The sequence below is a fragment of the Symphalangus syndactylus genome, chromosome 3, assembly GCF_028878055.3.
Source record: "Symphalangus syndactylus isolate Jambi chromosome 3, NHGRI_mSymSyn1-v2.1_pri, whole genome shotgun sequence".
Classification (NCBI taxonomy): Eukaryota; Metazoa; Chordata; class Mammalia; order Primates; family Hylobatidae; genus Symphalangus; species Symphalangus syndactylus.
In genome coordinates, this window is record NC_072425.2 from 132,992,601 (window position 1) to 133,020,003 (window position 27,403).

At 44.3% G+C, this 27,403-nt stretch overlaps 2 protein-coding genes across 11 annotated transcripts in view; one reads left to right on the forward strand and one right to left on the reverse strand.

The window, feature by feature from the left end:
* Positions 1 to 27,403, reverse strand: part of LOC129479692 (uncharacterized) — a 317,480-nt gene that overhangs the window by 196,995 nt on the left and 93,082 nt on the right. Inside the window, exons 3-4 of one of the 9 annotated variants that reach the window (XM_055273227.2) lie at positions 19,959 to 20,156; positions 9,979 to 11,662 (exon numbers count right to left, since the gene is read on the reverse strand). The exons of 7 other annotated variants lie outside the window; for them this stretch is intronic. In XM_055273227.2, coding sequence (XP_055129202.1) covers positions 10,946 to 11,662; positions 19,959 to 20,156 — 915 coding nt within the window. In that variant the 3' untranslated portion in view covers positions 9,979 to 10,945. Of the gene's footprint in view, positions 1 to 9,978; positions 11,663 to 19,958; positions 20,157 to 27,403 lie in introns of those variants that run through there. One more of the 9 variants, XR_010119797.1, reaches the window with a different exon arrangement.
* LOC129479696 (uncharacterized) overlaps positions 1 to 27,403 on the forward strand; it is an 88,461-nt gene that overhangs the window by 58,057 nt on the left and 3,001 nt on the right. For both annotated transcript variants that reach the window (XR_010119799.1, XR_008656763.1), the window contains 3 exons: positions 16,722 to 16,900; positions 17,698 to 17,845; positions 17,957 to 18,029. The gene's annotated coding sequence lies outside the window, so the exon portion shown is untranslated. The remainder of the gene's footprint in view (positions 1 to 16,721; positions 16,901 to 17,697; positions 17,846 to 17,956; positions 18,030 to 27,403) is intronic.

Genomic DNA, 27,403 nt, shown 5'->3' on the forward strand with positions numbered 1-27,403 from the left:
TCATGCTAAAAACTCTCAATAAATTAGGTATTGATGGGACATATCTCAAAATAGTAAGAGCTATCTATGACAAACCCACAGCCAATATCATACTGAATGGGCAAAAACTGGAAGCATTCCCTTTGAAAATGGGCACAAGACAGGGATGCCCTCTCTCACCACTCCTATTCAACATGATGTTAGAAGTTCTGGCCAGGGCAAGCAGGCAGGAGAAGGAAATAAAGGGTATTCAATTAGGAAAAGAGGAAGTCAAATTGTCCCTGTTTGCAGATGACATGATTGTATATCTAGAAAACCCCATTCTCTCAGCCCAAAATCTCCTCAAGCTGATAAGCAACTTCAGCAAAGTCTCAGGATACAAAATCAATGTACAAAAATCACAAGCATTCTTATACACCAATAACAGACAAAGAGAGAGCCAAATCATCAGTGAACTCCTATTCACAATTGCTTTGAAGAGAATAAAATACCTATGAATCCAACTTACAAGGGATGTGAAGGACCTCTTCAAGGAGAACTACAAACCACAGCTCAATGAAATAAAAGAGGATACAAACAAATGGAAGAATATTCCATGCTCATGCGTAGGAAGAATCAATATCATGAAAATGGCCATACTGCCCAAGGTAATTTATAGATTCAATGCCATCTCCATCAAGCTACCAATGACTTTCTTCACAGAATTGGAAAAAACTACTTTAAAGTTCACATGGAACTAAAAAAGAGCCCGCATCACCAAGTCAAACCTAAACCAAAAGAACAAAGCTGGAGGCATCATGCTACCTGACTTCAAACTACACTACAAGGCTACAGTAACCAAAACAGCATGGTACTGGTACCAAAACAGAGATATGGATCAATGGAACAGAACAGAGCCCTCAGAAATAATGCCACATATCTACAACTATCTGATCTTTGACAAACCTGCCAAAAACAAGCAACGGGGAATTTAATAAATGGTGCTGGGAAAACTGGCTAGCCATATGTAGAAAGCTGAAACTGGATCCCTTCCTTACACCTTATACAAAAATTAATTCAAGATGGAATAAAGACTTACATGTTAGACCTAAAACCATAAAAACCCTAGAAGAAAACCTAGGCAATACCATTCAGGACATAGGTATGGGCAAGGACTTCGTGTCTAAAACACCAAAAGCAATGGCAACAAAAACCAAAATTGACAAATCGATCTAATTAAACTCAAGAGCTTCTGCACAGCAAAAGAAACTACCATCAGAGTGAACAGGCAACCTACAGAATGGGAGACAATTTTTGCAACCTACTCATCTGACAAAGGGCTAATATCCGGAATCTGCAATGAACTCAAACAAATTTACAGGAAAAAAACAACCCCATCAAAAAGTGGGCGAAGGATATGAACAGACACTTCTCAAAAGAAGACATTTATGCAGCCAAAAAACACATGAAAAAATGCCCATCATCACTGGCCATCAGAGAAATGCAAATCAAGACCACAATGAGATACCATCTCCCACCAGTTAGAATGGCCATCATTAAAAAGTCAGCAAACAACAGGTGCTGGAGAGGATGTGGAGACATAGGAACACTTTTACACTGTTGGTGGGACTGTAAACTAGTTCAACCATTGTGGAAGTCAGTGTGGTGATTCCTCAGGGATCTAGAACTAGAAATACCATTTGACCCAGCCATCCCATTACTGGGTATATACCCAAAGGACTATAAATCATGCTGCTATAAAGACACATGCACACGTATGTTTATTGTGGCAGTATTCACAATAGCAAAGACTTGGAACCAACCCAAATGTCCAACAACGATAGACTGGATTAAGAAAATGTGGCACATATACACCATGGAATACTATGTAGCCATAAAAAAGGATGAGTTCATGTCCTTTGTAGGGACATGGATGAAACTGGAAAACATCATTCTCAGCAAACTATGGCAAGGACAAAAAATCAAACACCGCATGTTCTCACTCACAGGTGGGAACTGAACAATGAGAACATATGGACACAGGAAGGGGAACATCACACACTGGGGACTGTTGTGGAGTGGGGGTAGGGGGGAGGGATAGCATTAGGAGATAGACCTTATGCTCAACGTCGAGTTAATGGGTGCAGCACACCAACGTAACACATGTATACATATGTAACAAACCTGCACGTTGTGCACATGTACCCTAAAACTTAAAGTATAATAATAATAAAATAAAATATAAAAAAATGGGGATGTATAATAGCAAAAGAAACTCCCCCACAAAAAAAAAAAAAAGCTGATGAGCTAAGCAAATATACCTCATAATGTTTTAAGAAAGTTTATGAATTTGTGTTGGGCCACGTTCAAAGCCGCCCTAAGCCACATGTGGCCCCAAACTGCAGGTTGGACAAACTTGGGTTTTAATCAGTCCTCCCAGCAATCTCACCAAATTAGTGTGAGTAAAAATAATTCAGACGAAGCTGAGAACTATGAGTGTTGCTTTCAGGTGATCATTCCCAGGTACTGGCCCAGTTTTGGGCAACAGTCCATCTTGCCCATCCCATCTGCTCTGAGATGTGTGTTCCAAATGCAAGTTGACCCCAAAATCTAGCCCTGATTTTGAATAGTAGTGGAGTTGGGCTAACTGACCTGTGAGATTTTTTGGTGCCAAAATGCTGCAAACCTGTGATTTTGTGGTTCAATATTAGACCCTTGATCATACAGATGTAATGAACTGCATCTGCTCTGAGAGATTTGGAATTGACTGGCTCATTAAACACCTTACAAAACACACTTGGGAACAGAGAATGCTCTGCTTTGTCCAGGATTTGTGTCCACAGGGGATAGTGGGACTCAGGTGAGAAGTGCACGCGCCACCAGGTTTTTACAACCGGCCCTTTGTTCATCATGACCCTACCTACCTAAGCCAGACCCACTGAGCTCTGCCTGCCCACGAAGGTGGACAAATGCTCACGATATGCACAGCGCTGCTCCCTCATCTTCCCCACTCCTTCTCAGCCAGCTCCACTTTGACCCAGTTCTCCAGTTCCCATCCAGTTTCTGTGACTCCAGTCACCCCTTCACTGACATATCCCTTGTTTCTTGATGGCTACGCCAGCCTCAGGCCCTCAGCTCTCCTTCAAGATCCCGGTCTTGGATTCATCCCACCAGCTGTGTCTTCCCAGCCTGCCTCGGTGGCAATATGAGGGGTACAGCCTCTCCTTGCCCACCACAAAGCTGTTTATCTAGGCCCAAGTTATTTCTGCCATTGCTTTCTGTGGTGTTAAGGTCCTGAGAGAGGCATGAGCTCCTTGGATTCTGAATGCCATGATACCATCACATCATGGAATCTTCTGGCAGGAAGAGCCTTTGGATCTCATCCTGTTCATAGTAGGAGCCTTTCTCCTAACAAACCATCATGCAGAACTACAAGACATGAACTAGATATTTTAAAAGGTGGGGGCTTCTCTGGTAGAAACAGATTCCTAAGTTCCATCCACTTATCCCACAGCCCATGCAGGGAGCAGGGGTATCCTTAGAGACCTAGCTAAGGATAAACCATTGATCTCATCCAACCTCTTGAAGACACAGAAAGGTGAAGTGACTTTTACTGTGTCACACAGCTGTAAGTAGTAGTGCTGAGATTAATAGCTAAGGCACTCACCTTCTAAGTCAGTATTTTTCCCTATACTTCATCCGTATCATCATCACCTTCATCTTTATTTTCATCACAGTATTCCTCAGCCTTTAATAAACATTGTCCACTAAACCAGCTTCCTTTTGTTGCTGTTGCTAACTTTGGACATGATCCATTGAGCCTACCGTAGTGTCTCTTCTAGTGATTCAGAGCCCAGGAAGGAGACAAAAATGGTATAGCTAGGAAGAAATCCAGATTGAGAGACAGAAGATCTGAACAGGGCCTCACTTTCCTTATCTGCAAAGTGGGAGGAACACCATCCACTTCGAAGATTCATTTGGAGAACCCAGTAAAGTGGCATCCACTGCAGTGCTTGGTGCTGTGCCACAGTGGGTGTGCCATGAAAATGCATTCCATTTGAATGGGAGACCTGCAGGGAACCAGTCTGAGGAGCCTTTGCTTTGCCTGAGTGGACCCAGCATTTCCAGCAAAATAAACTCAGCTTATTTCCTCTGCATTAACATCGCCTTCTTTGGCTCCTTCTGTGGCCTTAGCTGAAAAATAAATAAATAAACATGCGACAGGGTGAGAGGTGGGGAACGGATGTGGCAAAAGACAAAGAAAGAAAGAGAGAGGAAGATTGATTTCTGGGCAGAATTTATACCTTTTTGGCTTTTTCAAAGGTAAATGAATAGATTGTTGTTGTTTTTCAGCCTGCCGCTGAGAGTGTGCGTGCGCCTCTGTTATGTATAGACCCTTTTAAAGGCTTCTGGAAGCAATCCCTAACATTTTCTATAGGTGCAGACAGATAATTGAATGCTTTCAAAGACCACTGTGAGGCAGGGAAAGTTCAATTTTGCCGTGTGCTGGTGCTTGCATTGACGGAGCGCCCCGTGTGTGTGTATCCTCAGGAAGTTGAATTTCTTTTTTGCTTTCCTTCCCACTGCTGCCCCTTCACCCCTTGTTCTCCCCCTACCTCTGATGAAGCACTTAGAGAGAGGACAAGAAACAATATATAATCGCCCCAAAGTCACACCAAATAAACACAGCAAAAGCTCCCAGCCGCTTCTCTGGCTGCGAATGAAAAGCACTGCCTCCTGGCTCTGGGGCCTGACGGACAGGGGGCCTTTCTGCTCAGCTATTATTAGAGCCGATGTGGCAGAAGCCCAGGCAGCTCTGGGCGGTGGGGGGTTCTTGTTTTAATTTGTTGCCTGTGCAGGCAGAACAAAGCGACATAGGGAGAGAGGACAGGGGAATTTCCTCCTGCTGCTATTTCGCCACACGACAGCCATACCGTGTGTGTGTGTGTTTGTGTGTGCACATGCGTGAACTGGAGATGTCTGTGTGCAGTGCACATATGTGTCGGGGGGGCATGAACTGGAGATGCCCATGTGCCATGCATTCGTGTGTGTGTGTGTACATATGTGCATGTGTACATGCAGAGGCCAAGCTCTGAGTGTGCCCATTGTGTAGAACAAGAATATCTGCATGCAGCCAGTGCTATGTTCCCTTTAGGGCATGAAGGAAAGATGCACAGGGGGTTGAGATAAGGAGGTAAAGAAAGCCCACCCCTCCAGATTCATGGCAGATTCAAGTAACCATGACCATCAACATGTGCAAATGATATCTAGTTTCGTTCTCACAACTACCCTTTCAAAAACGTCTTTCTCATTTTACAGATGAAGAAACGGAGGCTCAAGAGATATTCAGTGAATTACCCAAAGCATAGTTCAACCGGCTCTAATTACAGTACAATTTCTGCTATATTTGGTGTGTCCTAGTGAGTTGTAGGGTAAAGCAGAAAGAGAATTTCTTAAGGTTTCAGATCCAGGCAGTGGGGAAGGAAGATTCAGCAGGGTTGCTCTTTGTGATGGATGGGGAAGGGCAGCAGGTATAGTACCCCTCCTGGTTTAGGGAAAGGGATGGCCCAGACGTTTCATGCCATCACTGTAATGTCTCCACTGCTGATGATACTAACAGCCACCTAAAGAGGGACATTGTGCCTCCTATGTGCCAGGCACTGGACTAGAGCCCTAGGTACCTGTTCTCCTATCCTCATGCTGTGCACCAGAGAATGTAACTCACCTGCTCAAGGTGAGCAACTAATAAACGGCTGGGCCAGGATGTTAACTGAGGCTCCTTCCTTAAGGCTTTATCTTCTACAGGGGTATGGAGAGGTAAACTCTCTCCTTGGGTTAAGAGCACACTACCAAATACCTAGGAATCCAACTTACAAGGGATGTGAAGGACCTCTTCAAGGAGAACTACAAACCACAGCTCAATGAAATAAAAGAGGATACAAACAAATGGAAGAACATTCCACACTCATGGGTTGGAAGAATCAATATCATGAAAATGGCCATACTGCCCAAGGTAATTTATAGATGCAATGCCATCCCCATCAAGCTACCAATGACTTTCTTCACAGAATTGGAAAAAACTACTTTAAAGTTCATATGGAACCAAAAAAGAGCCCGCATTGCCAAGTCAATCCTAAGCCAAAAGAACAAAGCTGGAAGCATCATGCTACCTGACTTCAAACTATATGACAAGTCTACAGTAACCAAAACAGCATGATACTGGTACCAAAACAGAGATATGGATCAATGGAACAGAACAGAGCCCTCAGAAATAATGCCACATATCTACAACTATCTGATCTTTGACAAACCTGCCAAAAGCAAGCAACAGGGAATTTAATAAATGGTGCTGGGAAAACTGGCTAGCCATATGTAGAAAGCTGAAACTGGATCCCTTCCTTACACCTTATACAAAAATTAATTCAAGATGGATTAAAGACTTACATGTTAGACCTAAAACCATAAAAACCCTAGAAGAAAACCTAGGCAATACCATTCAGGACATAGGCATGGGCAAGGACTTCGTGTCTAAAACACCAAAAGCAATGGCAACAAAAGCCAAAATTGACAAATGGGATCTAATTAAACTCAAGAGCTTCTGCACAGCAAAAGAAACTACCATCAGAGTGAACAGGCAACCTACACAATGTGAGAAAATTTTTGCAACCTACTCATCTGACAAAGGGCTAATATCCAGAATCTACAATGAACTCAAACAAATTTGCAGGAAAAAAACAACCCCATCAAAAAGTGGGTGAAGGATATGAACAGACACTTCTCAAAAGAAGACATTTATGCAGCCAAAAAACACATGAAAAAATGCTCATCATCACTGGCCATCAGAGAAATGCAAATCAAAACCACAATGAGATACCATCTCATACCAGTTAGAATGGCCATCATTAAAAAGTCAGCAAACAACAGGTGCTGGAGAGGATGTGGAGACATAGGAACACTTTTACACTGTTGGTGGGACTGTAAACTAGTTCAACCATTGTGGAAGTCAGTGTGGCGATTCCTCAGGGATCTAGAACTAGAAATACCATTTGACCCAGCCATCCCATTACTGGGTATATACCCAAAGGACTATAAATCATGCTGCTATAAAGACACATGCACACATATGTTTATTGTGGCAGTATTCACAATAGCAAAGACTTGGAACCAACCCAAATGTCCAACAACGATAGACTAGATTAAGAAAATGTGGCACATATACACCATGGAATACTATGCAGCCATAAAAAATGATGAGTTCGTGTCCTTTGTAGGGACACGGATGAAACTGGAAATCATGATTCTCAGCAAACTATGGCAAGGACAAAAAACCAAACACCACATGTTCTCACTCATAGGTGGGAATTGAACAATGAGAACACATGGACACAGGAAGGGGAACATCACACACTGGGGACTGTTGTGGGGTGGGGCGAGGGGGAGGGATAGCATTAGAAAATATACCTAATGCTAAATGATGAGTTAATGGGTGCAGCACACCAACATGGCACATGGATACATATGTAACAAACCTGTACATTGTGCACATGTACCCTAAAACTTAAAGTATAAAAAAAAAAAAAAAGAGCACACTACCTGGTGTCTTGGTTTCCTCCAGGTCCCATCGCTACCCCTCCTGGCTCGACTGAAACAGTACTCATTCTAAACTGCACTTCTTTGCTCTGAGGAGCACATAGGAATGCCCAACAAATGCTCTTCTTCTGGCTTACTTCCCCTCTTGGAATGAAAGCTCCTTGGAAAGAAAGCTGCACAGCCAAGGGGTTTTCTTTTGATCTTTCATCCAATCTAACATTTCTAGCTACCACATATTAATTGAGCACTTATTATATTATACACTGTGCTAAGTACTTCATGTGCATCCTCACCTTAGACCCAGGAGGTAGGGATTATTGTTATTCCCATTTTACAGATGAGGAACTTGAGGTTCAGCCGTATTAGGCCCCTTATCCACGCTCAAACACATAGTGAGTATTCAAACGCTATTGGAACCCCCAAATCCATGCTTCACTTCTTGCCTTCTTCCTCACAGTGTATGCTGTTTAAATGCACTTTCTCCTTTCCTTTCATCTTGCACCACCCCTCATCCTAATTATTGGAGGTGTTTAGTGCTATATCACCCTCCCATGGGGCCCTGGATCCCCTTGGTAGGATTTGTCAAACCTTCATTGAGGCTCTGCTATGTAATCCCAGGGACACAGAGCAGACAGTCCCTATTGTTTTGAGAGTTCTAAAGGAAGTTTCCCTTGTCCACCTCTTGTCACCCTAGGAGGCAGTAGGGGTTAGGAACCCAGGTTCTGAAGCCAGAAAGTCTGCATTAGAATTCTAGATCTACCTCTTATTCACTATTTGACCTTGGGCAAGGTAATTGGTTCTTTATGACTTGGTTTTCTCATCCATAAAACGGTCATAATTATAGTATGTACAGCATGAGGTTATTATGTGAATAAAATGAGCTACATGTATAGAATGCTTAGAATTGTGCCTGTAACATAGCAAACACTGAATAAATGTTAGCTAATATTACCTTAATATCGTTATTTTCTATAGAATCATAGATTTTAAATCTGGAAGGAATCTGACAAGTCTCTTGGTTGGCTCAACCTTCCATCTTTCGGCAAATAGAGGATTTGTAATCAAAAGACCTGAATTTGAATCCCAGATCTACCACTTACCTCTGGTATCTATAACTTTGAGCAACTTGTTTGACCTCTCTCGGTCTCATTTTCTTCAACTGTGAGAAAAGAGTTGTAATAGCAAATATCTGCCCATCTCATAGATTTGTTGTGAGGATCAAATGAAGGGATGTAATGAAGAAGGCAGATAGAATTTTATATTATTTGATTTGTACCTGAAGATAAATAAGACTCAAAGAGGTTAAATGGGTTACCCAAGAAGAAACTCCTCACCTACCAAGATGGTATCAGCAACTCAACAATATGCAGTCAAGTTTCTACCGTCATACCCTTGAGTTTGGACTGTAGACCCAACAACTAGGAGTTGATTGAAGTAAATGAATGCTGGATCCAGGCAAGAAATTGTCAAAATAACAAGATTGAGGTATCAGGGTGCCAAATGGCAAACAGACTGAAGAACTAGGAAACAAAACAAGGTCAAACTATGAACAAACTCTCACCATAACAGAAGCTAATATATAGGTTACATCAACCAAGTATAGGTATCTTATGGTCACAGTGTTAGGAGAAAATCATGTTTATCCAATTCTGCCTACAACTGTAGATTGAAGAAAGAACCACTTGCTTTCTAGGTTTCTTATAAAGGCTATTTATTGTATTGTCTCTGACCAGCCCTGCCTTTAAGGACACTGCTCATTCACTAGCACCTAGCATCCACCGTCCCCATGTTTAATGCAGGAGCAGTCATTTAAAATACCGGGTCTTCCTCTCTGGTCTCAGCCTAGATAGGTCTAGGGACAGTCAACTGACTCAACCTGGGCCAATCAGATCTCTTTCTTGAGATTTTTGAATTTTGCACCCAGGCTGAAGCTTTAAGGCCAAGGAGCTGTTGGCAGCTCTGTTGCTCCATTTATTACCATTCCTGAGTGCCAGCCCTTGTCTTTGGACCTGGCTTTGATACCTTGTCCCCTTTGTTCCCACATAGCTCCTGTCTTCACCCAAACTGATTGCAGTGGTTCGAGCTCTCAGCCCCATGTATATTTAGGAGCATCTGAATTCACAAGGCACACACGGCTTAGTTTTCAGGGAACTAAGCTGAGATAAAGTAAGGGATGCTTTATACCCCTTGCTCTTCTTGAGAAAGACCTTGAATTCAGACCTCTTAAGGATGCTGAGGTTCTTGGACACAAACCCCCTTTGCTTCTCCGCTATGACAGCTTCCTACCCCTCCCAACTCCCGTATCTTTATGAGCTACTAATTCTTCTTAGTACCTACAGTCTCACTGTAATGAGACATGGTCCTGGGAAGCAATGAATCTCTTTTGTTCTAAGAAGTAAATATTCTCAAATGTGATGATTTGCACTCAGGATGTTGGGAAGCAGGGGGCGATATGCTTAAAATTTCTAGAGGGCATTCTCTTGAGTAAAAAAATGCACATGCAATGTATCAATTGTTTTTATAATCTAAAACATAGAAACAACTCAATGTAATAATTCTGTCTGGTTTTAGATATGCAGTAGCGTGAGACTACATTGAGGCACAGATTACAAAATGAATGAGAACCATTTCAGATTTTCTTTACCATTTTTAATAAGGTTTAACTTACATGCAGTAAAGTATACAGGTAATAAGTATATAGCCCAGTGAATTTTTACATCTGTATACACCTGTATAACTACCACCCAGATCAAAATTTAGAACATTTCCAATACCCTAGAGGGCTTCCTCATATCTCCTCCCAGTCAATAACTACCACCACCATCCACTCCTCCAAGATAACCATTCTGACCTCTAATTATCATAGATAACTTCTGCATGTCTTGGAATTTCATATAAATGTAATCATACACTACATACCCTTTTGTATCTGCCATCTTTTGTTTGACATTTTAAATGTTAAATTCATCCATATTGTATGAATAGTACTTTGTCCTTTTTCATTGCTGCATTAACACAAATGCAATCGAATCATTGAATAAACATGCCTGTAATTTATTTGCCTATTTTACTGTTGATAGACATTTCGGCAATTTTTAGTTTAGGCCTATAGGAATAAGGTTGCCATGAACATTCTTGTACATGTCTTTGATAGACACAAGCACTCATTTTTGTTGGATATAAACTCCAGTGAGTCATACAGCATAGGTATGGTTAGCTTCAGCAGAGACTGCCAAGTAGTTTTCCGAAGAAGTTGTATCCACTCCACAATTTAAACAGTTTGTTTATCAAACAGCCACTGAGTACCTATTATGAGCCAAGCACTCCACTAGGCATTGGGAATACTGAGAGGAAGCATGCACGTCCATGGCCTAGAAGCATTAATAACCTGGTAATATCAACAGATACTTTTTATATAATACAGTAAGTGATAGGTGAGAGGTGTGCCTGACAGGGGGATCCTTTGGGGATCTAGGGTTAGATTCTCAGACTTCAGGTGACCAAATGGAAGCTTGGCCAGGTAAAGAAGGGATGGCATTTGAGGAGAAGGTTGCAGAGGCTCCTCTAGCCCCTGCCAAGCCCTGCAGGCTCTTCTCCGGCTGGGAGGCTCACTAATGGAGCAGCCAGGCCCGGGCCAGGCTGTCACGAGCGAACAAACGGCTGCCAACATGAGCAATGATTTAAAGGAGAAGGTTGAGGTCTCGGTGAGATGAATACCATTGACTTCGCTGCCATCCTGGATGCGATTCATCAGGGAGGCTTGACAAAGAGGGGCATAAATCCCCAGCCAGCGAGGCCAAGCAGGGCTCTGGGAGGAGAAACAGGATATGATGGCAGCTTCCAGAGCTGTCTCCAGCTGGGCCTGTGCCAGCATTTTGAAAAGCTTCAGTTGGGAGGAATCACCAGATGATGACTTTGTAGCTAGGGTCCCTCCTGTCCTGAGTCGTGGGTCACCGAGGAGGACACCCTCCCTAGTTACTTGCTGTGTGTGCTTCCCATTCCGTGCACCCACTGGAGGCTTTTCTTGAAACAGGCTTTGTGTTGCCTTCTCCTTCTCTCCAGCCTGAATCTTGGCACTCCTGGAGACTCTTGGTTCAAACGATGTATTTATTTTCTTAATGAAAGGGAAAGATTTAAGAGTGGGTGTGAAATGCATCCTCCTCCCTCTGACCCTCCCACGTACTTCCTCTGGCAACCTGAGGCCCAGCGCAGCAGACACTTCGGAAGTCGACAGAAACAAACATGGAGTGGGCATTGCAGAGCACGTGAGTGGATGAGAGACTTTTATGAGTGAAATTTGCACACAAGCTTCTTTAATAATGTTATTCATCTTTCTGTCAAAGTCGTCACATTAATGTAGCGGGAGAGATTTAGAGGAGATGAATTAAGACTTAAATACACAAAATGACTTGGGGAATATTCTGGTGTGGCATCCGTCCTCACGGGTGTTGCTCATGACTCTTGCCAGGCCCACACAGCCTGGGAATCAACAACGCCCCCTCTCCTGCCGCCTCCCTCCAATGCTTCATTCATCCAACGCTTCTGTGCACCTACCATGTGTGAATTCACTGTCTCCACAGAGCACATATACAATAGCCTGGGTGCCTGTTCTGGCTTAGACAGACCACTTTTCCTTTGGGGACCTCAGTTTATTTGGAAAATGGGTGGGTTTGGCTCTGAATTTCAAAGGATGCAGAGATTCTTTAGAGAGAGTTGCAGAGAAACAAAGGGAGCCCAGATGCAGAGTCATGGACCCGCTCCCATCCCTTCATCACAGTTCATTGCTATCTATCTGTATGTACTGGAAGTTGTGTATCATTTCATTTAAAATAAAAGCACTTTGGCTTTAAAAAAGAAACTATTTCTTCCTTTCTTCCTTCCATGAGTATTTAGTGAGTCCCTTCCCTGGACTAAACGTTGTGTTAAGCATTCAGGATAGTCACTAAGCAAGTCTGACAGGGCTCCTGTCCTCCTGGTCGGGCAGTCCAACTCACATTCCCTGGTGGTACAACTTAGAATAAAGAGCGTCCTGCTGCAATTAAGCAGAGAAAGCTTCCTGAAAGAGGTGGGCTTCAAAACTCCTATCTCTCCATTTGCTGTGCATGCTAGACTTCTGGGCAGACAAAGCTCCTTTCTTCCCGGGGGAGTGGGAGACTCAGCTCTGGCTGCAGAGAGGGTGAAGTGAGGACATCAGACTAGAAGCCAAAATTAGAGGCAAGAAGAACAGCCCAGACATTGGGCACCCACTCAATGCATCTCCCCACTGTCTGACTGGGCCCAAGCCAAGAGCCAGAGACCTGGGGAGGTTGCGATCCTATTCCCTTCTCCCATCCACCACACCCACCCCAACTCTCACCATCCTCACTTTGCTCTCCCACCTCTCCCCTTCCTCTGCTTGGAGTGGCTGGAGAAGGGGAAAGGGACGTCTTCTTGGATTGGAGCCCTTCCCACCCTACTGGCCACCCAACTGGCCTTACACAACAGCAGGGGCAAGGCCTCTTCTCCTGCTGTCCTCCAAACCTCCCACAGATCATTGCTTTCAAGGCAGGGCCAGAGGCACCCCTCAACCTGACCCAGATGGGTTGCTCAGACAGGCTCCAGATTATGTCATGGGGGCGCAAAAAAGAAGTAGACTGGCGGGAGCCCAAGAAAGCTCTGATGAGTTGTTTTTGCTCTTCCTTCTAAATCCAGGTTTCTCAACGATGCTCTCTGTTTGAGTTTTAGGTCCAAGAAAAAAGAAACGTACTCAGGCTGCTGAGATTGTTGCAAGAACACAGGAATGCAGCCTGATGAAAAGACAGGGCTGGGAGCCGCTCAGGGGCCAACCAGCTTTTGAGACAAGGTCAGCAGATCATGCCCCCAGCAGCAGGCCTTGTCCCTGACCTAGAATCCCTCCACAGAAGAGCCTGGCAACTCTCAGCGTTTGCTTCTCTGGCTTCTACCATCACCAAGGAACTCAGCAGCCAAATCTCTGTACCTCTTACATTCAGACTTCTGAGGGAGAGCACGACAGATGTGGCTAGTCATCATCTGAAACTGGCCACCACTCACTGGGAAGGTTTAAAAGCCTGACCACCATACAGACCACTGGCAGGCTGGAAATTGGCTACCTTGGGGTCTGAGGCCTGCTCCTGGTCCCATAGCTATCGTGAGAGGATAGGTTAGGCCTGGGGTGGGTTTGGCACAGAGACCCATGCATAAGAAACCCTCAGAAGAGAGCTTGAGGCTTGGGTATGGCAGAGCTGGGGTTCCCCAGGGGGAGCAGGCCGGAGGGGACAGTATAACAGGCAGCTACCTGTTTACTCCCCAGGATTCCAGGGAAACAAGAGGGTGAAAAGGAAAGGGATTAGGATTCAGAGCCTGAGGCTTTCAGAATGTGAGACACTCACAAACCAGGTCTATGTGTGATTCTCTGCTTGATCTCAACCAGCTTACACGAAGAAAGAATCGTAACTCTTCAAGAGTGTGCCTCATTTCTGTTGACCATGTTAGTCTGCAGTGGTGAGCCAGAATGCAGATGTCAGGGTAACAAAGCTTAGAAGGAGATGTACTCAGAACCTAGCACAAGGGGACAGGGTGGGCCCCCAGTCCAGAAAAACCAAGGAGAGGGGCTAGCACACAGTCAGTATGACCCATGCATTTCTTCAGGCCCTCAGCATCACTCTAGGGGAACATTCCAGGCTGTGTGCTTCAATTCAGAAAGCTCCCAGGAAGAGCAAGATGTTCCACCCCATTTTCTCTCATTTGCACTGAGTGGGGAGATCCGGCTGTTCCAGAGTCCATTCCCAAACCCTTCCCTTTGCAGGACCTGAGGCCAGACTCCAGGGAACATGCTGACCCTTCTCAGATAGATGTTACTTCCATCCCATGGCTGCGTGTTGGAGTTACTTTTCTTAGTGATGAACTTGAGCGTGTGCTGGGTCATCCACACTCTCTTGCTGGGACCCCTTTGTTCTAAAGGAGATGGGTTTGTAATTCAGCTGGCTAGGGAGAAAATAGTGGATCCCACAAAACCTTCCCGAGAGCTGCAATTGTATGAGAGTCATATACAGGCAAACCGAGAACTACTGCTTTTTCTCCCTAAGTCCCTATAAGAAGCCAGGGCAAATCTATAGTTCAGTCAGTTGATGGTACAAGGGACAGGGAAAGGCCTCTTCAGTTGCTGCTGGGCTCCCCAGCCTATCGAGGAGACATTTTATTTTTCTGGAGGCAAGAGAGACATGAGATGACTCCATTAAGTTCTGCTAGGCCTGCCCCTCACTGATTTCTATCTGAGAGGGGCCGGAGGAGTCCTGGGGTCAGCATAAGGTGTCTCTGACTTCATGCAATAGAACCAGCACATCGTCACCAGTATGTTGAGAGTAAGCCTCTAATACCCAGGCCTTAGTGACATTTGTACTGATAGAGTTTTCCACCCAACACTCTTCTTTTAGGCTCATGGAGAGGATCTTTCAATCCTTCCTAACAAGAACGCAAGGACAAGCTCACCTCTTTATTGCCTGCCTCTTTGCCTCTGCCTATCTGTACCCCAGCAGTAGGGGGAGTCCAATATCATTGCTCCTGGAGTCCTTGAGCCCCAGACAGATGGCAATCAACAGCCTGGCAACAGTGTATATTTAAGCGGCTCTTGGTGGCCTTCTCAAGCAGCAGAGGGGCAATTTATATGAAAGCATTTTGTAAAATATTTGACACCAAAGCTATTGTTCTATTGTTGTTGTTGTTGTTGTTGTTGTTAATACAACACCCTTGCCACACTCAGAGAATTGAGAGTGGGAATGTTCTTCAGACATTACAGTCCCCTCAGAGACTGGCTGTCTTCCAGAGGTAACTATTTTTAATTTCACTAATGCTTTTCTTCCAAGAGGACACAGAAGTCCCACCCAAAAAGGTGGGACCTACCTAGAGTTCAGTCTTGTAGCTTGTTGGACTGCCTGTCCTAGGAATAGAATTTAAATGAATTTATGTTGGGCAATAAAATATACATTGTAATATAAATGTATAAAGTACAAAGGGTCTTGTCTTCCACCCCACCTTCCTACCACAAGCCCATGAACCCATGTCCCCGAGCCTTTGGCAAATTTGACCCTAGATGCTAAGCTGACACAGATCACCTTCGATCCATGTAGCTTGGTGTGGTGATGACAGCGCTAGGCTAAGAATAAAGAAACCTAGGTCGACGTCTTTATCTCCCTTTACCAGTTTTGTGCCCTTGAGTGACCCTTGGGACCCTTGATTTCTTCAAAAGCTATGTAACAATCGCTATGGCCTGAATCTTCATGTCCCTCCAAAATTCACATGTTGAAATGCGAGCTCCCAAGGGGATGGTATTAGGAGATGGGGCCCTTGGGGGGGTGATGAAGTTATGAGAGTAGAGCCCTTATGATTGCCATTAGTGTCCTTGCAAAAGAATCCCCAATAAGTTGGATAGCCCCTCCCGCCACGTGAAGTCACAACAAGAAGGCACCATCTATGAAGCAGGAAACGAGCCTTCCCCACACCCCAAATCTGCCTTGATGTTAGACTTCCAGACTCCAGAACTTTGATAAATATATTTTGTTGTTTATAAGCTACCCAATCAATGGCATGTGTTATAGCAACCTAAATGAACTACGGCAACAATAACACCTATTATTATTGTTGGGAGGACCAAATGAGATAATGGAGATACACTCCCAAGACCCAGGGCATACTGAGGGCTTAATTAAATAGTCACTGAATTGGAGTTGAAGAAGGCTGTCCACACAAAGTAGGTAGGATTCCAGGGAAGAGCTTGTGGGAATGTGTTCTCCACAGGTTGAGGGCAGAAAATGGCCAAGTCTGTGCTACGTTTAGACCTTGTCAAACACTAATGAAGGGAAACCCAGCTAGAGGCCTAGCCATAGGACTTGTCAAATTCTAATATGTGGAGTCTGTAAAAATCAACAACACTCCCCCATGGATTCATTAAAGCAAACAGCCCCTCTTATTTATCAATGCTATTCACCCCAAGTGAAGATGACAACAGTCACTTAAATAAACAAATCAAGTTTAAAAAAGCTTAACTCAAGGCAGACGTGATTAATTTCCTCATCATTGATTGACATTAACTATATCAGCCAGTTTTGCTATGGTAACAAACAACCCCTAAAATCTTAGCGGCTTATATCTTACAAGCATTTATTTCTTGTTCATAGAGCATGTTGGCAGCTGCAGATGCACTTCACGAGTCTTCTCATTCAGGGACTTAGGCCGAAAGGACAGCCCCTAATTTGGGACCTGCTGGTCTGACAATAGAAAGAACTGAGCAAGAGAACTGACTGAACACGCCATACTCCTTGTAGCTTCTGAACTGACTCATATTCCATGAATCCAAGTAAGTCACATGGTCAAGCTTGATGGGGGTGTGGGGAGCTGGCACACAGGGGCAGGAGGTGGGGGCATGGAATATAGTCCATTTTCTTGTTTGTTTGTTTGAGATGGAGTCTTGCTCTGTTGCCAGGCTGGAGTGCAGTGGCGCAATCTCAGCTCACTGCAACATCCATCTCCCAGGTTCAAGAGATTCCCCTGCCTCAGCCTCCCGAGTAGCTGGGATTATAGGCACCCACCACCATGCCTGGCTAATTTTTGTATTTTAGTAGAGATGGGGTTTCATCGTGTTGGCCAGGATGGTCTCGATCTCCTGACCTCATAATCCGCCCACCTTGGCTTCCCAAAGTGCTGGGGTTACAGCCATGAGGCACCACGCCCGGCTATGTACTCCATTTTCTAAAGGCCACCACAAGCCACAGGGAAGCCACACGGATGCACAATGCTCTCAAGGGGAAAAAGTGAATATCGTAGAACAACAGTACAATCCACCACCATGAATCTAACCCTGTCCTTCTCACTCCATACACACCCACATGGATTTTCATAGCATTCTTACTTAGAAGATATTCTATGTCCTATTAATATTATCTTCATGTATTTGATGCATTCGTGGGGGATGATTCGCAGTACAGGCCATGTATCTGAAGTCTTCTAAACAACTAGGAGCCCCTTCATCCAGACAGTCTGCATACTTTCTCCTGTAATCTTTCCTGCTGGCTCCCTTCATAGATGCCTGGTCTGTCTGGGCTTTCCTTCTCTCAAACTGGGCTCACTTACTAAAGTGACCTTTCTCTTGACTAGGCAGCTACTTTGATGACCTCCTCAAATGCAATGCAAAAGCTGGACTCTCCTCCACCCCCAAGCACTCCCAGGCTCCTGGGCAGGGCCATCAGCTCCACTCCAGCCATCCCTCCAGACTGGTGCCTGAAAAATAGAATTTCTGCTCCAGGTAATACAGCTGCTTCTCTCTGAATAATGCATGCCGTGCACCACACCGGACCAAGGACAAGCGGTTGAGAAATTGGGGAGCTTTCATTTGATTTCATTATTTTGCTTTTAGACCCAAGCCTTTGCTGCTGTCAGGCATTTCAAAGAGGACAAGACAACAAGGTGTTCTGAGACAAGCAGAGAAGGTCAGTCATCCTTGGGGACTGAGGGGATTCAACAGAGAAGGCTGGGCCGGACAGCCCTTCCCAGGGGCACAAGGACCTAAAGAGGCACCTCAGTGGGTGTTCCCCATGCGGGGTATAGAAAGGCTTGAAATTTTGAGTAAACCGACTTTCAGGGGGATGCTTCCATAGAGGCTGGGGGCGAACACCTCCATCTACATCAGTTAGTGACAGAGGCGAGCAGAACACATGGAGAGCTGTGAGACGGCAATTAGGAATCACAGAGTCCAAAGCAAAGGATCATCATTAGTAGAGTAAATGGCCCTTGATGAAGGAAATTTGACTCCAATAAACAGGTGGAGTTCAAGCCAAGAATTAGCCCAGCTACAATAGAATCAGACACCCACCAGCCTGCTCCTACCTGGTTCAGTCTTCCCATAGTACCTGCCTGTGGGGTCCCAGTGTGAATCACATTGACCCTAAAGATGTCAGCCTTAAGCACATCCACACCTCACCACCACAGTACACACAGGCTCTGCTCTCACAAGGTTGGCTCTTTCTTTGTCCCTGAAGAGCACACATGAGTTCTCATCTCATGTCCATGCCATTGTTCACGTCCATGCCCCCACTGGAATCCTCTCTCTACTCCTCTCTGCCTACCCAGATGCTTGCTATTCTTTAAGGAGCAGCATGGGTCCTACTACTATTTAAGCACTGAAGCTCACATTGATCTCTCCCTTCTCTCCATTTCTACAATTACCTCCATGAATGGCCAGTTTGTATTATTCTTGATAATTATAATAATACATTATTTCAAAGCATTTCCTCTCTGGTCCTCAAATGATGCTGCTCAGAGCTATAGGGTACTCCTGGGCGCCCCCAGGGCCAGGACGTGCCTCACCCTCAGGACATAAGCCTCACGCTTATGTCCCTGCCCCCTCTAACTACAGCAGCTCAGCTCTTGATCTGTGTTTCAGTTTAGAGTTTCACATACAATTTTGTCTGTTTTAAAAGGACTGCACTATTGATTTAGAAACGACTACATTTTTTATTTCATCCTCATGAGAAGTTTGTGAGGCTTGTAGGACTAGGTATTATCACCCATATTTTGCAGCTGAGAAGCCCGAAGCTCAGGGAGACAAACTGTCTCATCAAGAGCACACAGCTAAGGGAAGAGGGAGAATCTCGATTTCTGTCTTTTGAGTCTAAATCCAGTGTATTTACAACCCACACTTGGGCTTATCTCTAACCTAATTGTTAACTTCTCTCAGAAGCAGAATTTTTATTATTTATTTATCTGGTTTTCTTGCTTGCTTTTTTTTTCTTTTCTTTTTTTTTTTAACGGAGTCTTGCTCTGTCACCCAGTCTGGAGTGGTACAAATGGTACGATCTCAGCTCACTGCAACCTCTGCCTCTGGGGTTCAAGCAATCTTCCTGCCTCAGTCTCCCAAGTAGCAAGGACTATAGGCATGCACCACGATGCCTGGCTGATTTTTGTATTTTTTGTAGAGACGGGGTTTCACCAGGTTGCCTAGGCTTGTCTTGAACTCCTGGTCTCAAGTGATCCACCCGCCTCGGCCTCCCAAAGTGCTGGAATTACAGGCATGAGCCACTGCACCTGGTCTTTCTGTTTGCTTCTGATTCCGAACATGGTTGTGGGCACACAGTAGGTGCTTACTACTTACCTAGCCCTGATTGCAGGTGCACCCTTGGCTTTGCTGGAGATGCAAGGCCTGACCTCACCTCATGCCTTTTTTAGGCAGCACATACCTGTGAGCTGAGTGATTTACAAGGCTGTACTAGGTACCTGGGCACTTTATGTAATCAAAGGGATACTTTCTTGCTCTCTTTCTCTTGCTGTTGACATGGTTACAAAATCTTATTATTAGCCCAGAGGATGGGGTAATAGGACATGACATTCACATTGTCAGTGTTTTAAAGAGCTGTAGTTACCTCCTGGAGAATAATCTGTGTATTGTAGCAAACAATAGTGCTGCTGCTGCACCTGGTGCAGCTTCTGTTTTCCGGCTCCCTCTTCATCCTTCTGCAGTTCTGAGAATGACGCGTTCCCACCAGGAGGCAAGATCGGGTATCCTTCTTGGCCACCCTGGCCACACTGTGGGGATACACCACCATCCCTGTCCTCATGACCTGGGGAGGAGGCATGCAGGGAACCACCTTTAGGTAAGAGAAGGAGCAGAAGCAGTGGGCTGACTCACAAAGGAAAAAAAAAAAGATAAATCAAGATAAAATTGTTTCTAAATTGAATGTTTTTCACTATTTTCAGTGTGGTATCTGCAGTGCTCCAAGATGATTCCCTCTCGGGGGCTTCAGAAAAGCTGTAAATAGAATGAATTGCTTTTAGGAACTTAACTCTGGTAGTTCACTTCTCAAGAAAATACATGCTAATGCATGTAGACTATCATTATTGGGGAGACCTATGTACCGACTCTTTTATGTGTATGAAGAGCAGGTTTCTGATTGCTAGCATTTTGCCAAAGTCTTTGTCATGCGTGGGCTGAATATCTAGCAGAAAGAGGCGGATTCAGCTACAGCTACATGCTGTGTCTCTCCTAGGCCAAGGTTGGAGGGGGGTCTTGGTTTGCCTAAGAGAAGTTTCTTATGAAACCAGAAAGAAGGAAAGCACAGATTTTTCTAAGAGCCCCAATAAAAGCCAACCCGGTCCAGATTCACCTGCAATTCTGGGACCTCAGAGAGGTATAGAGACAGGGAGGCCCCCCGCGCCAAGGGATGGGGGAACTCCCTTGGTCCAGCAAGATGCGGTGCTACACCCAGCCAGAGGGTGGCAGCACCTCCCACATGCCCCATGGCTTTCTTTGTTTTCTGACCATTAAAGGGCACTGCTGTGGGACCGCTTTCTCCATGCCCAGCGAGCCTCTTCTGCGTCTCTTTCTGCTGTGGCAAAGTGGGTTAAACAGCGCGCGGATTTGCGAGGAACACAGCCAACAAATGAGATATCAAACGCAGCTTCCCATGTAAGAGATCAGACTCCGGCGGGCACACACGCCGGCGCTCTGTTGGAGCTCCTTGGCTCTGCAGCCAGCTTCATTTAGGATTCATAAATACTTTTGCGCACTCCCGCACATACAGCCGCCAAAGGAATTTCATTCTGTATCATCTGCATTCAAATGCAACAAAGTGAAAAAAAAATGTGGACATTAAAAAGAAGAAGAAGAAGAAGGAAGAGGCTCTGAAGAAAATCTGAGGCTCAGAGTGGTGGGTGTTGGGTAGCTGATGACTTGAGGAAGGCTTACTCTACCTCTGTGTTCCTACAGAGAAGCCTGTCCCTGACTTCAGTTCACCTGTCGCGTGGTGGGTGAATGCAGCCTAGACCTGCCAGCGTGGGGTATGCTTTTCAATGACACTTTTAAAATAATGAATTGGATGCTTGTCAAGGTAGGCATCAACCTTAGATAGGTGTCGGTCCTAAAGTTCCTCCTTGCCGCTGCTGGGGAGCTGGGACCTTCTGAGCTCCAACTTGGGCCTCAGGTAGCAAACTCAAATGCTTTTGGGAACCAGCCCGGGGAACCCAAAGGTATGAAGCCAGTCAGGTAACTGGAGCGTTCCCACTCAGGCGGAAGAAGGGAGCAGCTACTCCATCCCAGCTGGTTATTGTGGTTATTATTATTATCCCAGCTGGTTAGTATTTCTTTCTTATTAAAAGAAACCAGAAACACATGTTTTGTTTGTTTTGAGATGGAGTCTCGCTCTGTCACCCAGGCTGGAGTGCAGTGATGCCATCTTGGCTCACTGCAACCTCCGCCTCACGGGTCCAAGCAACACTCTGGCTCAGCCTCTCAAGTAGCTGGGATTACAGGCACCTACCACCACGCCCAGATAATTTTTGTATTTTTAGTAGAGACAGGGTTTCACCATCTTGGCCAGGCTAGTCTTGAACTCCCGACCTCGTGATCTACCCGCCTTGGCCTCCCAAAGTGCTGGGATTACAAGCATGAGCCACCGCGCCCGGCCCAGAAACACACGTTTTTAAAACATATGAAATCTGGTTTTAAGTAATAAGCACCAAGTTTTAAACTATTAAATACTCTGTTGGTCTAACAAAACAATTCCAATAGATTACACCTCGTAGGAATTCTACCCTAAACACCCTAGTCTATCAAAGACTTCCCTTCTGTCATTGTTTGAAACACTTATCTGTGTCTCATAATTTGCCAGGTTTTATTTTTCTGACTTGTTCTCTAGCTTTTCGTTGTTTGCTCAGCAAGACTATACACATTTCAAGGGCAGGGCATGTCTTATTTTTGTTTTTTCCCAGTAGTTCTCAGCTGACAGTAAAAGCTCAGCAATTTTTAGTTAGTTATAACCTAAAAATGGGATATTTGTGGAATATCCCATTCCACAAAATATTTGACAATTTCTACATAAATGCATGCTATAGAAAATAAAACAAATAATTAGATGCATCAGAATAAATAAGTGGACTTGGCCTTCTAACCGAATGCTTTTATAGGCATGGTGCTTGAGTGAGTTTCCTCAGGATAACATCCAAATGTCTTCCTTAGATTATATGCAGACCCAGAAGCTTGGGAGGGTCCCTGGAACATGGGAAAAGCTCACATAGTGTGAATAAAGACAAGGCAAGTGCAATGGACTTGGAGAATGAGTTCTGTGAATAGCAAGGCAGAGACATCAGGATGTGAGATCCACGGCCAACCTGGAACTAAGAACCAAGAAAATGAATGGCTGCCCCTCTGTGGAGCTTCTTTTGGTTGTAAGTGACAGACATAAAATTGAAAGTGGCTTAGGCAAAAAGAGGAAAGTATTTGAAAGATGCTGAAATAATATCCTTCCAAACCATAGGACAAGAAAGGATTCATTTGGACCCACAGGAAAATCTGAACCAGACATATCACAGTAACTCTGTGTTTCATCTCTGTCTGTTCTTCATTTTCTCTCTGTGCAGCTTCATTTTCTCCCTCAGCAGCAGGCTTCCTCCATGCATTAGGGAACAGAACGACCAACAACCTCCATGCCTCCCATCTCTCAGCTTCCACCCCTAGAGAGAACTGCTTCACACTCTTCTCATAGCAAGATGGAAACCCTTGGGGAATGGCTCTGAATGCCTCACTGGAGTTTAGATGCCCACCTCAGAGCCATCCCATTCAATGATGACAGCTATGACAGGGGTGGCCATGACGCCTGGCTTTGGAAAGATACCCATACATGGAGTAACAACATGGCAGCCTTTATTTAAACCACATGGTTCCTTTTAGGAAAGAAACATTTCCAAGAAGAAGAGGACACTTCCTAGAAGAAGGGAAGGGTGCTGGCAGATCAAATGTCCCTGAAGTTCATATAGCACTTGGCTACAAATGGCTTCTATTTGTATCATCTCATTTTATTTATTTGTCCCTCACAAAACTGTGAGTAGTGTAGAATATCTATAATTGTTCCCATTTGACTGGTGGAATAAATAATGTTAAGAGAGACTAAGCAACCAAGGTCACATAGCTTTGAAAAATGGCCAATCCAATACTCAACTCATATCATTTTTTTTTTCTTTTGCTTCAATTCCAACACTCATTCCACTATACAGGAGGTGAGTGGGAAGGTTGTGACTTTCCAGAAAAAGAATTTTTTATTGCAAGATCATGCTTTTCTGAATAATATAAAGCCTGGCTGGTAGATCTCTAACTAGGCTGCTCCTCCTCTGCTCTTCAAGGTTTGCTGGAATTTCCTGAGATGCAAGCAGCTGACCTCAGCGGCCCTCTCTGCTCAGTTTAAGGATTTTGTCGTCTGCCCAAGATCCATATCCAAAGATTCCACATCCATCCCTACTCTACTCCTGAGTGTGTAATTTGGGGTATTTAGAGGAACTTCTGCCTTATGAAATGACTGGAGTCCTCTGGGCCAGAAGCACGACTACGCATTGGAAAAGAACTGAGACAGGGGAGAAAACACTGCTGGGAATGCAGTACCAACTGAGATGAAGATGATCCTTTCCATTTTTTCAGCTGAGAGCAGCACCGCTTGCCACTGGTGGATGGCACAGCCCTATATTGAGTACTATGGCCATGGTGGCAAGGTACTTGGCATCTTCCATGCAAAGATGAAAGAAAGAGGCCTTCTCACCTGTATCACCAGAAGACTCCTGTAGACTCACTGTCTCATGGTCTCTCTTGCTTTTGAGGCAAATCATGAATATGCATCTTTTTTTCATCCTGCCCATCAATGCCCAGCGAAGTCCTGGATCTAATTGATTTGAGCTGGATCAGCCAGGCCCTGTGTCCAAGCTGCCTTGCCTGAGTGTAGTAAGTGCAGCATACTAAAAAGAAAGAATTACTCCTGACACCAGGATTATATCATTGCCAAATGCATCGATAATCTATTAAAGATGTGGAATAATATAACACTACTTATCAACTGAGGGAAGCCATCCTGAGGAGGCGGCAAGTAAGGTTTCGATTTCCCTTTCTGGATGAACCGTGCCCCTCCATCCCACAATGATTTGCTGTTCCCTAGGTTTGGCCTCATGCATAATTCAGTGATCCGCATGGCAGGAAAACATTTAGAAAACTTCTTTTGCCTTCTCCAGGAGGCTGGGGCAAAGGTGGCTTACAGCTATTCATCCATGCAAGGAAAGCTATCTCTGCTGCAGCCCACTGGAAGAGACGGGGCCATGGCCTTTCTTATTCCCATTTGGGGACTTGCCTAAGGGTAACATAATGAATTGCTCTGACCCAGTCAGAGAAGAAAAATACAGGTTGGATGAGATAAATTGATGCCACTCCTGTCTTTCCAGCAGTGCTAGTGGGGACAAACTCCTGCCTTGAGGTTTTGCTTTCTCAGAAGAAAACAGTAGTGTTTTTATGTTGTTGATGAAGGTGAAGGAATAGAGTTCTCTGGGGTGTTACAGGGAAACTTACATGAGTTGGCTGGTCTCTAATGTTACATTTATTCATCTTAAAAATTTAATGATCCGCCGCTATGTTCCAGGCACTGTGCTAGGTCCTGGGAATATGCTGAAAATCAATCTCAAAACACTCAGAATGTAGTAGGAGACACAAGTATACAAACTATTGTATTTTGCATCTTTGATGCCTGAGATGTTAGAATCATTTATTGTTTTTATTTATTCTTCAGGTAGATATTTTTGAAGCACCAACTATGTGCCCGAGCCTGTACTAGACGCTGAGAATACAGCAGTGAATGAGACAAGATAAGGTTTCTAGGGAGGAAGATGAACAATAAACCAGTACACAAAATACATGCACAAGATAGTTACAGATTGAAATATACCCTCTGAAGGGAAGAGTGGATGATATAATAGAAAGTGAAGGGAGTGGGGGTAACTTGGGATAAAAATATCTCTCAGAAAAGGTGATATTTGAGCTGAAATTTATGGATTAGAAGAAGCCAGTCATGCAAAGAGATAAACAAGGAATAATGTTGACAACAATGGTGTGGCGGTAAATGTTTTACAGCCAGCTTTCTGGGGGAAAAGAAAGCCCTGATTTGCAGTGGTTGCCAGTTACCATGGTGTAAATACTCCCACATTGCCAGTTTAAAATTGCCAACGTGATATCCCTTAATGCAGACTTGGGAAGAGATGTGTACAATGGATCCTCACTAGCCTGTGAGAGCTGCCACCAGCATACCGCCGTTTGCCAGTTACCTGGCCATACTGAGGGGCAAGTAGGGAATGGGTCCTGGTCAATGCTAAGGGGTTAGACACAAGATGATGAGACTAGAGAAGGTTCTCTGGAGCTACAGGTTGGGGATCAGAAGTGCTACATTCAGACACAACCATGATACATTATATGGATAATACGCCCCACCAGTCAATGCAAAAGGCATCATACCTTATCCTTCTTGTTACTATTTAAAAATTGGATATTCCCACACCACCCATATAGATATTTTATACTTACTTTAATAGGTTCAGTTTAACTGTGTGTGTGTGTGTGTGTGTGTGTGTGTGTGTGTGTGTGTGTGTATGGATGGATGAATAAGGCATGGCATTAGGGGTACAAAAATGAGAAGTACTAAGTCCCTCCACTCATGGCTCTGGCAGTCTGATAGAGAAAAGGGAAATAGGGAAAGAAAACTAACATTTATTAAACATCTGCCACTAACATACATTAAAGAGACCAGTAGAGGGAAACACAGATAGATCACATATATTTGCTATCATATAAAGAAAAGATTTTTTATAGTTTAATACAACTCAAAATATTAAAAGGACAGAATTTCTGGGCCAGTTGGACTAGATGGGTGGTTTCTCTTGGTTCAGACAAGGAAAAAGAAATCTGATAAGAATTGGTCTTATTACTCTTTTGATGATCACCTTGTTTACCCATCAAGGAGGGTTTGGGAAGGACCCCAGAACTCAGCTTATAGACTTTGGCCATTGGCAGTTTCCAAAACCAAGAATCTAGAACCCAGAGAGATGGATAATATAGGACAGTTGTCAATTCATAAAATGCTTTAGCAATACCCAGAGACTCATGGGAGTGAATATTACCATCCTCTACTTGGCATGCAGATACTATAATTTACAACATGAAGTTTACATAAAAGGAATTGTTCTCTCTGATTGGCATTTGGGAGATGGGCCCTGATGATAAGTGCACTCCTTTGCAGGGCCGGCCAATAATATTTCAGTCTCTGGCCTTTTCAAACCACTTTGTCAGAGGCTCTACAAAGATGCATTGATTTATCTTGTGAAAACAATAAAGAATTTGAGATCCTGGCAGGAAAACCAGAGGAGAAATCCAGCAGGGTTTTAAATCCGGGACCAAAACTTGGGAGAGAAATGTGAATTGGTTATGCATCCAGAAGAGATAGTTGAATCCATGGAAGGATGATTATTCCCTTACTTGGAAGTAAAGGAGGAACAGCAGAAAAGGGAAGACAACTTATAGGAATCTGGATGTTGGGGCAGAAGGAGGATGCAGAGAGGAAACTGGAAATGAGATGTTAATTTCTTAGAAACAAATGAAAAGGAAACCATGGAAGTAAAGAGTTTCACAAAGGAAGGCACAGCAAGTTCAAATGTGGCCAAGACAATATGAGATGCAGAACCAAGCAACGGCCCTTGAAGCAGGTGGTGAAAGACGTCACTGATCATCTCTGTGACAGCAGTTTCACTAACATCTGTACAGTGTTTTTCAGTTCATGGGTAGAAAACGTCTTCCTCATCTCTTAGCTCATCTGATGCTCATAACAAATGTGATGAAGAAAGCGAGGTTCGGATAGTAAGTGGCTGATCCAGAAACTGATCCAAGCCTTCTGATCTCAAATAATATCCTGTTTCTGCTGTGTTACATGGTTGTCTTTCCGAAAAGCATCTTGGGGGTCGAAGTTGGACTGTAAGAAAGGAGTGAGGTGCAAGGATGTGGCCAAGGTCAAGGGCA